Source organism: Cuculus canorus, chromosome 1 (genome assembly GCF_017976375.1).
Source record: "Cuculus canorus isolate bCucCan1 chromosome 1, bCucCan1.pri, whole genome shotgun sequence".
NCBI lineage: Eukaryota > Metazoa > Chordata > Aves > Cuculiformes > Cuculidae > Cuculus > Cuculus canorus.
In genome coordinates this window covers 142,480,091-142,494,195 of record NC_071401.1, presented here as the reverse complement: position 1 = coordinate 142,494,195, position 14,105 = coordinate 142,480,091, and the positions used below count along the sequence as shown (strand labels likewise).

At 37.4% G+C, this 14,105-nt stretch overlaps 1 protein-coding gene across 23 annotated transcripts in view; it reads left to right on the top strand.

Annotated features, from left to right (window-relative positions):
• CACNA1C (calcium voltage-gated channel subunit alpha1 C) overlaps positions 1-14,105 on the top strand; it is a 481,236-nt gene that overhangs the window by 67,669 nt on the left and 399,462 nt on the right. For all 23 annotated transcript variants that reach the window (XM_054055220.1, XM_054055139.1, XM_054054621.1 and 20 more), the window contains exons 2-3: positions 8,964-9,286; positions 12,938-13,042. In XM_054055220.1, the coding sequence (XP_053911195.1) occupies positions 8,964-9,286; positions 12,938-13,042 (428 nt within the window). The remainder of the gene's footprint in view (positions 1-8,963; positions 9,287-12,937; positions 13,043-14,105) is intronic.

Below are 14,105 nucleotides of genomic sequence, written 5' to 3'. Positions count from 1 at the left end.
TCTGAGATGAATACAAATACTGTTATAAGTTAAAAGGATATTTATGTCACTAGTTCTTTGTTGCTAGTTTTGAGTTTCAAGGATGTTTCAGTGAGCTATATTTGAAGGAAAGTATTCCCTGGCTTTATTTCTGAGCTTTAAAGTAGGTACCACCAGAAACATGTCTCAAGAAGCCAAAAAGAATTCTTTGTGGGGTTTTTGTGTTTTCGTATAGCTTGAAAGCCACAAGAAAATGCAGTTGCTTCAAAGGAAATTGGCCTTTTTCCACCTCCCCCACCCCTTCCAGCCTAATAAATTTATCTCCTAATAGAATTTGTAGTCCGGCTGAACTGTATTATTATAGACTTCTCTGGCTCTCTTGATATCTACATCAGTTATCAAACTTTTAATATTAAATAGACGCTTACCTTGGGGCGTAACATTTTAGTAGGCTCCAAGCTTTCCCCCCCACCTCTTTCTCCACTCTAAAAAGAGACCTTACCTGCCACTGTCGTTCTCTGGAATATGTAGTTATAGAAGAGAAAATCGGAACTTAGAAGGACTTTTGTGACTGAGGATTCGTGGCTTTCTAGATTCTTCTGAGAAAGATTTGACAAGATGTCTGTTTGGAGAAGGAGGCAGAACCAATTGTTGCTTTACTTTGTTTTGTTTCAGAATGGAAAGATAAAACTAGAGAAGTAAAAGAAGGAATGTTCAAGTGATAAAATCTTACATGATAACAATACCTGCTAATTAGAAGGAGAGAGAAGGAGGATTCTAACACTTCTGTTATTGTAAAAAAAATGTAAAAAAAACCAGTAAGAAAATAAATTGCTTTTTCTCTAAGGACAACGGTGTGTCTTTTATTAAAAAATAATCCAATGCAGTGTACCCCTCCCAAAAAAACCCACCCCACCCTAAACAACTGAATTTTTCCTTTAAAAATCTAGCATTTTCCCAAAGAAAAGTAAGAGAAATGTTACGAATTTGTATCTTGGTGCCTAGATTATTTGCATGTCTAAGATAGTGCATATAGAGGAAAGATGGGGATTCCAATATACTCTGATACAAGGTATTTTTGTATGAAGAGAAATATGTATGTGGTGATTTCAGGGGCAGAGTTGTCCTATGATTTATTCCAGTGTTGACAAGGAGTTATTATTGCTTGTATTCTTCTTGTGCCTCATTTCACAAGCCAGGAATCTGTTGTGCTGGATGTTCCAGCAACATAGAATAAAAGTTTGTCCCTTTCTCAGAAAATTCAAATCCTAAATAGTGTTGACGAAGTTATGATAATTTACTATGTAGTCTCTATAGTTATTTTTCAATCATAAATATTTAACTTGGAGCTTGTGCACTTGCTCTCTTCTATGAAATGTACTTGTTTTTTTCACATTGCTAATAGCTCATAGCATCTTCTTATATTAATGGCATGCAGCAAAAAACCTTCTGTTTGGAGAAGGGAGATAAAAGAAAACAAAAATGTAGTAGCAAATGAAGCATGGTTCTTGAATAAGATTTTTGTTTAGATTTTAAAAAATGTTTAGTCTCAACTATGGCAAATGTACTGTCTTAAACCATGTATCTTTTATGTGTGTGTTCTGAAGCTCCAAAACAATTTACAGGAAAAATTCTTTAACTTTCTTATCTGTGCTAGGAACTACACACTGAATTTTAATCTCACACGATGTTTAAAAATGTATGTGTATATTATAAATTTTATTATAGATAAAGCCATGGTTCACGTTGCAATCCAACTTTCTTTATAACTCCTATCTCTATGTATGAATTACCCCCAGAAAAATGTTTTTGAAATAAAACTGGTTTCCCTTCACCTGTCAGCATTAATGTATTGTCAACTTTTTTTTTTTTCCCCCAAAAGACAAGTAGGGAAAAAATATCTGAATGATGCTTTAAAAAAAAAAAAAAAAGGAGTTTTATGTGTGTGCAGCCTGCATTTGCTACAGGGAATTTCCAGGGATGCCTACAATTTCCAGATTTCCAGAAAAGTCTGTTTTCTTATATAAATATGTGGGTTTATTTCTTGTCAAGATTTTAAACTTTGTATATTGCTAATTGTTTTTGTCCTGAGATACTGAAAGACTTTTAGACTTTTAGAAAAATGTAATTGCTGAGTGACATTTTAAAATGTAAGAAACAGTTCCAGGTTAATCAGACCGAGTGCCGTCACTTTCTTCCCCTGTGCAGTGAGGAACATGCATACTGAAGCCTTAGAATGGGCTGATGTAGCTGTGATGATCTACAGGTTTGAGTGAAGCAGAGTTTACTCAGATGGGTCTCCTTTGATAGACTAACTGGCGGAAGAAATAAATAAGCTTTCTGTGCAAAAGCCTTTGTTCAGATCAAATGTACTTTAGACTAAGAAACTGCTTCTCACTATAGATTCTGCCTCATGTATGTGATTCCAGAGAAACGTGTGTCTAAAGGACCTAGAGTGTGGGAGGTATTGCTACCGATCCAGGAAATCAAAAGGTGTGCTTCATTATCACCGTGATTAGAAAGTGTTTTGCTAAGGTATATCCTGAATTTTTCTTACTGGAAAAGCCATTGTTCCTGCTCATTCACTAAGAGTATGATGACAGATATTCCCTTTCTGTTCTTTGAAATAATATGTACACACATATGTATCTATATACATATTAAAACATTTCTGTAATATTTGTGTATGTATAAACATGAAGATGTGTACATATACACTTGAAGACTGTTATCATACCTTCCTCCCCTCTCATCCTCAGGAGCAGCAGGCCAAGTTCTAGAATTCCCATTTCTATCAGTTTGCCTCATACCTCGTTTTTTCTAGGCCTTTGGTTGGTGTTCTTGTTGTCTTCTGGGCTGCCTGAACTGAGCCGTATCTTTCCTGGAGTGTGGAACGTAGACTGCCCACTGTATTTCAGCTGCAGCCCTGCCGGTGCTGAACTGAAGTATTGCTTGTAGTGTTGCATAGATTTAATCCCTGTTTATATTCTACCTTGCAATGATTGCATTCTGTGAGAAGGCAGAAGCATGGCAATATCAGCTCCTGTTCTTTTGAGGATCAAAGCCCCAAGGCTTTCTGAAAATAATTCGGGCACGTTATTAATTTTGCTTAAATACTTCGTATTTGTCCCTGCTGAACTCCATTCTGTTTCTAAGACATTTTCTCCAATTCGTGAAATTAATTTTGATTTCAAATCCTGTTCTTCGGTGTTCTTGATTTACCTCCCGGCTCCATAGTTACCTGCTCTTTTATTAATAGTATTCACCATTTCATCATCCAGATCATTAAGGAAAACATTGAACAGAATTGGATCCAGGACAGGCACTTGGGTACATCCATGTGATACATCCTCCAATTTAGACTGTGTACCAGTGATAACTGATCTCAGGCATTTGCTGGTTTTGTTTTCATGTTATAGCAGTGTTTCCTTAATCATACGTCCCTAGCGTCCTTGGGAAATGGTCATGCAGGACCTCATAAAACTATTAATAACGTCAGAAGACGTAGAACCTACTGCTTCCATCTTGCCTATGACTTCTGTTACCCAGTTATAGAAGGAGTTAGTTTTCTTTGACACAATGAATTCGTGAAAGACATATGCCTGATGCTTTTTAGTTCTTGTCCTCCAGGTACTTGCTGACATGTGTTTATCTTACTTATTTCAGACTTCTTTTCTGGAGGCTGAAGTTAGTCTGGAGTTAGATTTCCCCTCTCTCTACTTTTTTTTTCCACTGGGGACTCCACCCTTTCTCAGTCCTACAAGATCTCTCCTGTGTTCCATGAGTTCAAACCAATGGCTAACAGCTCTGAGCTTACCTCAGAAAGGTCTTTAAATATTCTAGGACATTCTAGGGTGTGGTACCGAAGTAGCTGAAACGTGGACATTATTTAAGTAGTTTCTCTCTTGTCATTTCTCTTTCACTGTTGGAAACGATCCCTCTTTTGGTTTGGGGAGTAATTGTGCTAGTTACCTGCTCTGGATGTTTTTTTCTTTAGTAAAAATTTATGCAAAAAGGTCATGTGACACTTAAGCCTTCTTACAGTCATTTATCAAATACTCTCCATTGGTTAATAGATCAATCTTTTCCACATTCTTCCTCATATTAACAGATGATCTCATACACTGACGTTTTTGTGTGTGTGAGAGTATGTTATTCTTTGTGTTTCCTGTTAGGCATCTCTCTTTCAGAACATTTTTCTTGTGTGCTTAAAATTGTCTTACACATGATCCTAGTAAGTGTGACTAGTTTCCTGCTTTCTGTTTACTTTCGGTGTTTGGTTGAGATATAATGGTTTAACCAGTTTTGTCTTTCACTGTATTCATCTCTTTTCTGATCTGGAGAGAAATGCAGTTGTGCAACGCAGTTTCAAGGTTTGCATTTTTAGGATTCTGATGTTTTTAAAGTGATGAGGAAAAAAGAATGGTGGCACTCCACATTGGCATAGCTCTCTACTTCCATTCGAAGAACTAACCTAAGCACAAATTCCTCTAAAACAAATGTGTGGCTAGCTAGATGAAGTCAAGAAACATGAAAGCTGTAATTCCATTGTCTCATTAACTTGCCCACTTTTTGTATAAAATGATCACTGCTTTTTTTTTTTTTTTTTTAAATGATGCTTTTGAGATACTCAGTAGGTGGCATGACAGAGAGAATTATTAGAATGCAAATAGTGCCTATAATGGTATTAATGGTTATCACTGTAAATTTTAATAATGATTTTCATAGAATCATAGAATGGTTAGAGTTGGAAGGGACCTTAAAGATCATCCAGTTCCAACCGCCCTGCCATGGGCAGGGACACATCGCACTAGGTCAGGCTGCCCAAAGCCCCATCCAACCTGGCCTTGAACACCTCCAGGGATGGGGCGTCTGCAACTTCCCTGGGTAATCTGTGCCAGTGCCTCACCACTGTCATGATGAAGAAATTCCTCCTTATATCTAGTCTAAATATGCCCCTCTTCAGTTTATACCCATTCCCCCTACTCCTATCACTACAAACCTTTGTAAACAGCCCCTCCCCAGCTTTCCTGTAGTCCCTTCAGGTACTGGAAGGTCGCTCTAATGTCTGCGTGGAGCCTTCTCTTCTCCAGGCTGAACAACCCCAACTCTCTCAGCCTGTCCTTGTATGGGAGTTGCTCCAGCCCTCTGATCATCTTTGTAGCCCTCTTCTGCACACACTCCAACAGCTCTGTATCCTTCTTATGTTGAGGATTCCAGAAATGGACGCAAAACTCCAGATGAGGTCTCACAAGAGCAGAATACAGGAGCAGGATCACCTTCCTCGCCCTGCTGGCCACACTTCTTTTGATGCAGCCCAGGATACAGTTGGCCTTCTGAGTGATGACCATTTCAGTGATTTAGTTGTAAGCTTAAAATGGCAGGTATTTTGTGCAACATGGTTCATTTCCCATTGGATAGCAACCTTATCTGTTATTTTTCTGACTTACAGGTCTCAAAAAACCAGAGTTATTTCTGTTGCATCTGCATTTGAAGTAGTTCTGCAACCTTGCATTTTTTGCAGAAATGAAAGTCTCTCCCAAAGACTTTGTAATCAAATTCATTCACTTATATGGAGTTTTATGTTTAATTACTATTCAAATGCTTAAACTCATGATCTGTAGCACAGAACTACTTGAGAGAGAAGAGTTTTGTGCACCAGCTGGACATAGGCAGTACAAATTCTTGCTAAGGGTGGTAGGGATTAGCAGAATGATAATGCTGGGTTCACAGTGCTTAGTGAGTTGTTGCAATTGGGTGGGGGCTGAATTTCCATTTCCCACTTCGGGTCAACTTCCAGCTTAATAACAGTGCAAACAAATATGATTAAAGTGGTTTAGGCATTGTGAAACTTCATTTGCAGTGGGGAAATTAATTGAAGTATTCTAACTGCTACATTGCAAAATGAAAACAGAAAATCCATCAAAGTTTTGTGTTGTGGGAGAAGTGAGTACTATAGGTGAAATTAAGCATAGTGCTTCGCAAGTTCAGTATGAGTTGTGTTCTGCTTACTTCCTGGGAACTAACACAAAACATTTAAATTATAGGGTAGAATTTAATTCCCTCTAAAACTTTGGCTGTACTGTCTTTGAAAATATTTTGCTCAGTTCTTGAATGTGCTTTCTGTGAAGCTTCAGTCTTTAATTTAAGCTATTTCTATAAAATGCCTGTAGAACAAGTCCTTTGTCACTGCCATTACTTAGTACAGATAAAGTCTGCTGTCTTTGAGCTTCATAAAACAGACAGTTCTTTATCAATAATCAATATTTGTGATATATGTTAATATAACTCTGCTGTTACTGACTCATCTTTGAAAACTGAGACCAAGCACTTCTTTATGGGACTGGTGATAGTGGTAGAAGCAAAAGCAGTGAAACCACCAGAAGTTCTACCCTTACCTTTGCTGGTGCATCAAACTCAAAATGCATAGACTTCAATCCTCATGTGAAACCTAATTAATAAGCAGTAATAATAGAGAAGCTTGGCACATCTGCAAATTGCAGAAGAATATAGCAGCTGTTTATTTTCAGGACCACATGGTCTAGTCAGCATGATAAGAGCACAATGGTGATAGATCAGCAAGTTTTCTTTTACTGGAAAACATACATATCTTTCTTATCCACTCTAATGGGTCAGTAGTAAAGAAGAGCTGGAGTTGGGGAATAATTAGAGTAAATTTACATTTATTTTTCTTTTCAGCATGCCTCAGGCTAAGGAGTTCTTATAGATGCTAAAGAGAAAAATTGCATCTGGAACTAGTCTGAAAATAAATATGTATTCCATGAGTAGTGCTGTATACAATTTGCTTAGTCTTAGAAAACTAAACAAGTTTGTCCAGCAGTTGATTGCCTTCTTCATCGAGGAAATCTGCTGAGCTTGTGTGATTCTGAAAACTCTTTTTCTTCAGTTTCAAAATCTGAGCGATGCGAATGAACTGTTTTCCGTTTCTTGTTTCTTTCAGCTTTCTGTTTCACATATCAGACTTCTCTTACTCACCAGCTTCCTTTGGCTGCTTTGCAACTAGGAGATTTTTCAGTGAGCAGAGACAAGTTCTAGATTTTCCTGCTATGCAATGAAACTATAACAGCCTGGAAATCTCATGGCAATGCCTTACATGAAATTACATCCGCTCTATCATGTCCTTCCTTGAGATTCAGTGAGATGAATTTAAAAATCTTGCATGCTTTCTAGGTAGAGGCATATCCTGTTGCACTCTGTGTGTCAATGTGATTTATTTATTTTACCTGTTTTAGTTCATTTGTAATGCAGTCATTGCTGTGATATCTTGGCACTGTGTATCCAGCTATGAAATATTCATCTTGGGTCATTATTTCTGCTCAAGAACGGTTTGCCAGTTCCCCGTTTTTGTGTGTCTTTCATTCTCTATTTTAAGGAAAACAGGGTGTCACGTGGTCTTCTGTTTGCTTTGTCAAATAGTGCATTGGAACCCCTCTGATATATTTAGCCCCTTTGATCATATTTCTCTATAAATCTAAAGTGGAACACTGTCAATAATAGATGGTGAGTTTTCTTTGTAATAGAAGGTGATCTGACTCCCCTACTGAGTTTCTACTATATGGTTCTTGCATGTACACTTTTTCTGAAACACAGTCTCTGCTGATCATATGTAAGGGCAAACACAATCTCTTTGGGTGTGCCGTGTTTTGAAACTGAAGTCTGGTTTCATAGCTCGTGAAGGATTAGATCTGTAGACCATTTGGTTTTCCTGTTACCTGTAACACAACATATAGACCGCAGGCAAACTCGCAAGTCCACAAAAAAGATAAGTAATCTCTTAAATCTTACATAGGAGGTATCTAAACAAGACATTCTTCCTAACTGAAGTTTGATGTTCACATAGATTTTATGTTGCACTTTTCTAATATGATTTATATTTTCTTTTATGAAGTCTGTGGCAAAATTCAGTTAATCTTTCACAAGTTCTCACATATGTCAATCAAAGTGTACTCTAAAGAGTAAGGGAGTCCATTTTGAAGTTTAAAAATTCACTCATGTTGAAGTTTTAAATTGAGTCACTGAAAAAGCCTCATTGAAGAGATGTAGGTGCCTTAACTCTCTTTACTGAAACAATGGAACAACTGCACTAGCTTGAAAGGGTGACTTTCACTTTTTGTACTGTCAAGACCTTTTAAATATGAGCCACATGTCACCTTACATATGTTCTATTATTATGATTGGTCAAAGTCATATACTCCCTCAGTTTTGGATAAAAGAGGGGACTGCAAAATTTGGGACTGCTAGGTCTTAGCATTCTCGTTAATACATGCTTTTTTAAGTAGAGTTACTGTGATGGTTTCAATAGTTTGTCTATTGTAAAATCAGCTTATCAGCATAAGGAACCTGGACCACTTTCTAAATATAATTTCGTTGGTCCAAACTATTCACACAGCATCTTATGGAGTACAAACCCAATAAACCTGACTTTGAGTTTCAGTTTCTGCTTCAGTTTACCTTTGAGTCAGGCTGTTCTTAGGCTTATACATATTTTCCGTTTGCAGACAGAATTAAGCGCATTGTTAAAGTTTTGCTTTACCTTGAAGTAATCTTGAAAACTTAAGGATTTTTATGACAGGGCTCGAGAATCTCATTTGTGTGCTTTGCAATGTACTAAATAGCATAATGCAAACTTTTAACTTGCAAAATGCATGGATAAGAAGAGGAAAAGGAGGACAGTTTATTTTCTATGTATCCCTGGAAACTGTATTGATTGGAGGCACTTCTAATAGCTCTGTGTCCACTGAGTCTTGTTGAGAGGCTGTTGCTAAATGAATGATGGTAGTATTAGTCTAAAACAAAGAGTTTGAATTAGAGGAACAACCTGGTAGTATGTTGATACCCTACACTTAAATGTAGCTCTTGATTTTACTGATAATTAAGATTTTTAAAAACACTGTTTCTCTTTCCTGCACAAATTAAATTTATGTTAATTTATGTTCTTTTTTTTTTTTTTTTGTCTTTCATAGGTTCCAACTATGGGAGTCCCCGTCCAGCTCATGCCAACATGAATGCCAATGCAGCTGCAGGGCTTGCCCCAGAGCATATCCCTACTCCAGGGGCAGCTCTGTCCTGGCAAGCTGCGATTGATGCTGCCAGACAAGCCAAACTGATGGGTAGTGCTGGCAATGCAACAATATCCACAGCTAGCTCCACGCAGAGAAAACGGCAGCAGTATGGGAAGCAGAAAAAACAGGGTACCACCACAGCTACACGTCCTCCCCGGGCACTGCTGTGTTTAACGCTGAAAAATCCCATCCGGAGGGCATGCATCAGTATCGTCGAATGGAAATATCCTTTTTGATGTTCTCATTTGGAAAAGAGCAAATTGTTTGTGTGCACATCGGGCACGATTCATAAGTGTGAAGAAATCAATACATGAGGTTGAAAGGCACCACTGGAAACATACGGTCTTAACTGATATAATTTATGCTGGAGATAGAAAAGTTTTAGGACTGAAACATCAACTATACTCTTGTGTGAGAAATCATTAGAAGTATAAATGATAAAGGTTTGGGGTTGAATTCTGCTCTTTTGAAAACACGTGGCCCAGGCTGAAATCAATTAGAGACAGACAAGGTATCTGAGGCCAGAATTGAATTGATTCTATGGAATTGATAGCAGCTGCTGGTTTTCTCTTCTTTTTATTGCAGGCACTTAGAGATGCTGCCAGTTCAACAGCTCTGTTACTTTGAATCACACACTTTTATTGATAAACACGTGACATTGCACTTTATACAGTACAGAGGAAAGAATGGGATGAAAGAGGAGGAAAAAAAAAAAAGCCTAAATGTATGTGATAAGACCCTGAAAAAGTGCTAAGGTCTTTTAATTATACTGAAATTCCACTTAATCTAGTAAGGCTTACTAATGTATGGTAAGAGATACCGATTATGTGGAAGCAGGGGAGGAAAAAAGACAGTTAAAGTAATCCTGCAACGTATACAAATGCAGTACAGGGCCAGATCTAGTAGTCTGAACAAAAGACAGACTGTGTCACAGGTGATGAATGATAACCACTAACACAGAACTGCAGAATGTAAGGGTCAGTGCTGCTCCTGTGGAAAGTCAGTAAGAGTCTGGCCATTGGCTTCATCATGTGGAAAGAGCAAAGCCCTTTTTAGTCACTCAAGTCTGATCAACACAAGCTGGAATTAATGTGTGAAATGTAGCCTGAAACAAATTATAGTTCCCTTGTCTCCCCAAAGAGAAACCAATACCAACCCTGACCAGCACTTATCAGAAAATAACAAACTAATGGGGTTCTTCAGTAAATACAAAAGAAAAAAAACCTCTTGTTAGGAATAGATAAGCATATCAAGGGAAGGCAGCACAGAGCTTGACAATAGTTAATGATAAAAACCCAAATGATGTCATTTAAGACAACAAGATAATATTGTTCCTTGAGGGGTCTGGTGGGATGTTAGGAAGACAAAAACTGAAAGTGAGTATAGTGGGTCTTGCTGACATGGACATATTTTTCAGATGAAGAACTTGTTAAAAATGCTCCTGTCAGTTTTTAGATGTCCTGAAACTACCTGTGTGCCTATTCCTTTCTTCTTCAAATGCTAATTTTTAATCCTTCTTATTAAGTTTGCTTCATTTTATCCTGTCTGGCATAGCTCTGATACTTTAAGCATAAAATGATGGATGATGACTAATAGGATGAAGCTGAATATTGGTTTACTTGCCAACACCCCAGTAACCACATGTCTTTAGAGAAAGGGAACAGAGTGACATTTGATAAATGAGTAAGATCAGCTATGAATGATGGGAATGATGTGTTGTAAAACAGGATACAGCACTGCTGAGATCAAGAGAAGACCAGACAATGTGATTAAAGCAATCCAAAGATGCTGATGCTTGCATTTTTTGGATTTGTTTGGTTTTAGGTGAGTTGATGGAAGTTTTTTTCCATCAGACCCTCTCATTGGACATTTAGTGTTTATAAATATGAAACACTTCAATGAGAAGTGAAAATATCAAAGAGTTATGATAAGGTTTAATTTTATTCCATGCTCTGACTTTTCCTAATTGCTAAAAAATTCTGAGGAAAGCTTAGCTTAATTGCTGAACCACTAAAGTCTAAGCGTAGTAGATACTAAACAAATAAAAAAATGATACTTCTGTGGCGTGTCTTACTCAGACATTATAGCATTAAGAGCCTGAAGGTGCAATTGAGTGTAAGAAAAAGTGAAATTAAGTAATTACTATATTTTGCTAAGATTTAGCTGTTTATTTAACTTTTTTTCCTGTGTGCAGTGTATTTTTAGATTTTATACCACTTTATTTTACAGTGCAGAAAGAGAACAGAAGAAAAAAAAAGTGAATAAACAGTGATAAGTTAATAGATAATAATCCTGTCAAAACCAAAATGTCTAGGAAAAAAAATTATTAAGAAAGGGAAAGCCTATGGAAATTCAGGTCTTTACACAATAAACATTGCACATACAGCCTGAGGTATATGAAAAGTGCTGTTAATTTCACATGTAATCCACCTACCCGGATCTGTTCTTCCTCCATGTTATCATACATCTCCTATCATTCATAGGTTCAGGCATGGTAGTCTGGAGAGTTTGGAACCCTTTGACTCTTCCTTATGTGAAATGCAGAATGTATCTGAACGTACATAGTGGTCAGGGGCCTGGATTTGCATATATCTTGCAGTTCAGGCTGCTGCACAACCCTATCTCCAGTTCTTTCCTGCTAAAACCTGCTGAGAACAGTAGTCTGCTGACCAAAATCATACATGCAGCTTTGACACTTGGCAGTGCTGCAAAGCCAGTCCTGTCGTAGACAAATTCATGCTCAAATGCACTCTATGGCACGAGTTATCCTTGGTATTCTCCCTGTCCTATCCTGCTCTTCATTCCTCTCCGCAGTACTGGTGAGTTATCCCAGAGCTAGCGCCCAGGGTGTTCTTGCAGGCAAGTAAATATAGACAGACTGTAAATCTGGTCTCTAGTCTTGAGTTTGGAGACACTTCACAGCAATTAAGGTTAAGGAGTCCACCAAAGCAGATGAAGTATAGTGCCAGCAGATTGGTCAGCAGAGAAATGTCCTTTGATTCCAGTGGACGGTCAGTGGGGTATCAAGGTTGTGCAGCATTTATTTGTTGAACATCCCAAATGTTTGCAGTTTCTTGCCCCAACATATTTGGTGCCAGGCTGAAATGCCCTTGAACTGGTGCTTTTTTCTCTGTCATATGGAACTCTTAAATTCTTCTTGTCCCTACTACACTGTGTAGGCACATTTGCTTTCCCTATGATGCCAAATAAAATGCAAATAAAAGAAAAATAAATACTCCCTAAAATATTTTTTTTAGCAAAACAAGTGTACACGTTAATGTGCACTATAAGCACAGTTTGGACAAAGCCTTTTTTTTAACCTTAACAAACATTATCATCATTTAAACATCTTCTAATTAAAAGAATGTGTGTATATATATACTGGGCCCTTGCATTTAACTTTGAGATATGAGAGGGAGATTGGGGAGAGGGAGAAATACAACAACAACCAAAAAAACCCCAAAACTTCTGTTAAAATTATTTCAGGATTTGTAAATGCAGATGGAAAAGACAGAGAGAAACTAATAGTAAGAGGAAAGATGACAGTCCTTCTAGAACAGGCTTCTGCTATTAAAAAATAATACAGCCACCTTTGAAGGAAAATAGGGAAAACGCAATCTAAATAAATAAAAGAAGAAAAAAACTTTTAAGAAATCTGTGTTTACTCTGGCACGCGACTGGCCTACACTGCTTTTGACATATTAGGAAGATTCTTGGCTGGGAGCTCCTAAGAGCACTTAAAAAAGGCATATGTTTCTTTTCAGAATATAAGGGGCTTGGAATGTTTTCTTTAAACAGAATTCTTATAAATGTTTTATTTTTTCTTATTTGTGTGTGCACATTTTGGAACAGTTTCCTTAACTCCATTCCTCAGACCATTTGAAATAATTATTTTACTGACTATTTTTGCCAATTGTGTGGCCTTAGCTATCTATATCCCCTTTCCAGAAGATGATTCCAATGCCACCAATTCCAATCTGGTAAGTCCTTGATCATGTTTAGTCTTGCTATTTTGAAAGTCCTTTCTAAAACTGACAAGAGAGACTGTTGAAGCAAGGGACCATAAATATATCCACCAAAGATGAGAACATAATAAAGTAAAAATTGTTTTTGAGTGCTATGCCTCCACTATTCATGCTAGCACCTATTTCAGTAGAGACTGCTTTAGAAGAGAATTCTCCAAAACCTTTGTGAATGATGTATCCTGATGTTTTGGTTAACAAATTTCTGCCTTCTGCAAAAGTGCTTGGTTTTTGCAGGAGAAATGTTTTAATTGTGGATTATATGGTGGTTTTTGACTTACAAAGTGCCATTGTGAAATTGATACTGTCCTCCCAGGTGATAGATGAGAGCAAATATTGATGACTGATCTCTACGAAAATACACTAATGCTTGTAATTCTGTGGCATGTGTTTTGTTGAGCAATATTTGTGGTTTTGGTTGCTGTGGTTTGGGGATTTTCCCCCTCGTGTTGGGGGAATATAGCTTTTCCTCTGTCACCACCAATACTAATGCTGGTACTTTGGGATACAGCTATCCATACAAAAAGGCGAGAATGTTTACTTATAGCTTAGCATGAAGACATAGCAAAGAATTCTGTTCAATAAGGACACCACAACTCTGGAACATAATTCACTGAATTAGCAGAAAAGATTTTTCTTCCTCTCAAATACATGAACAAATCTCCTACTTGTCTGGTTGGATCAGGATGAAAACTTGCTCACAGAGTTTTAAGCGCTGGGATGTTGTTTCCTGATAAAAAATTTACTGAGACGTAAGAAATATAAGAGCAACAGAAAAACAAGTGTCATACTTCTAAAGTAGGGATAACTGGGATGGCTGACAGACGTTGTAATTAAAATGATCCATGCTGTTCTTGGAAGTCAGTCATTTGATTGAATATCTTTTGAAGTTGTATAAAACAAAATGTGAACTTCAGGAGTTTGCTGGAAGAGCACTTGCGTGTTAAAAAGAAACCCACCCAAAACAACAACCTCCTCAAACCTCAAAAGTTCTAATGCCCACAAAAACCGCTGAACAAAA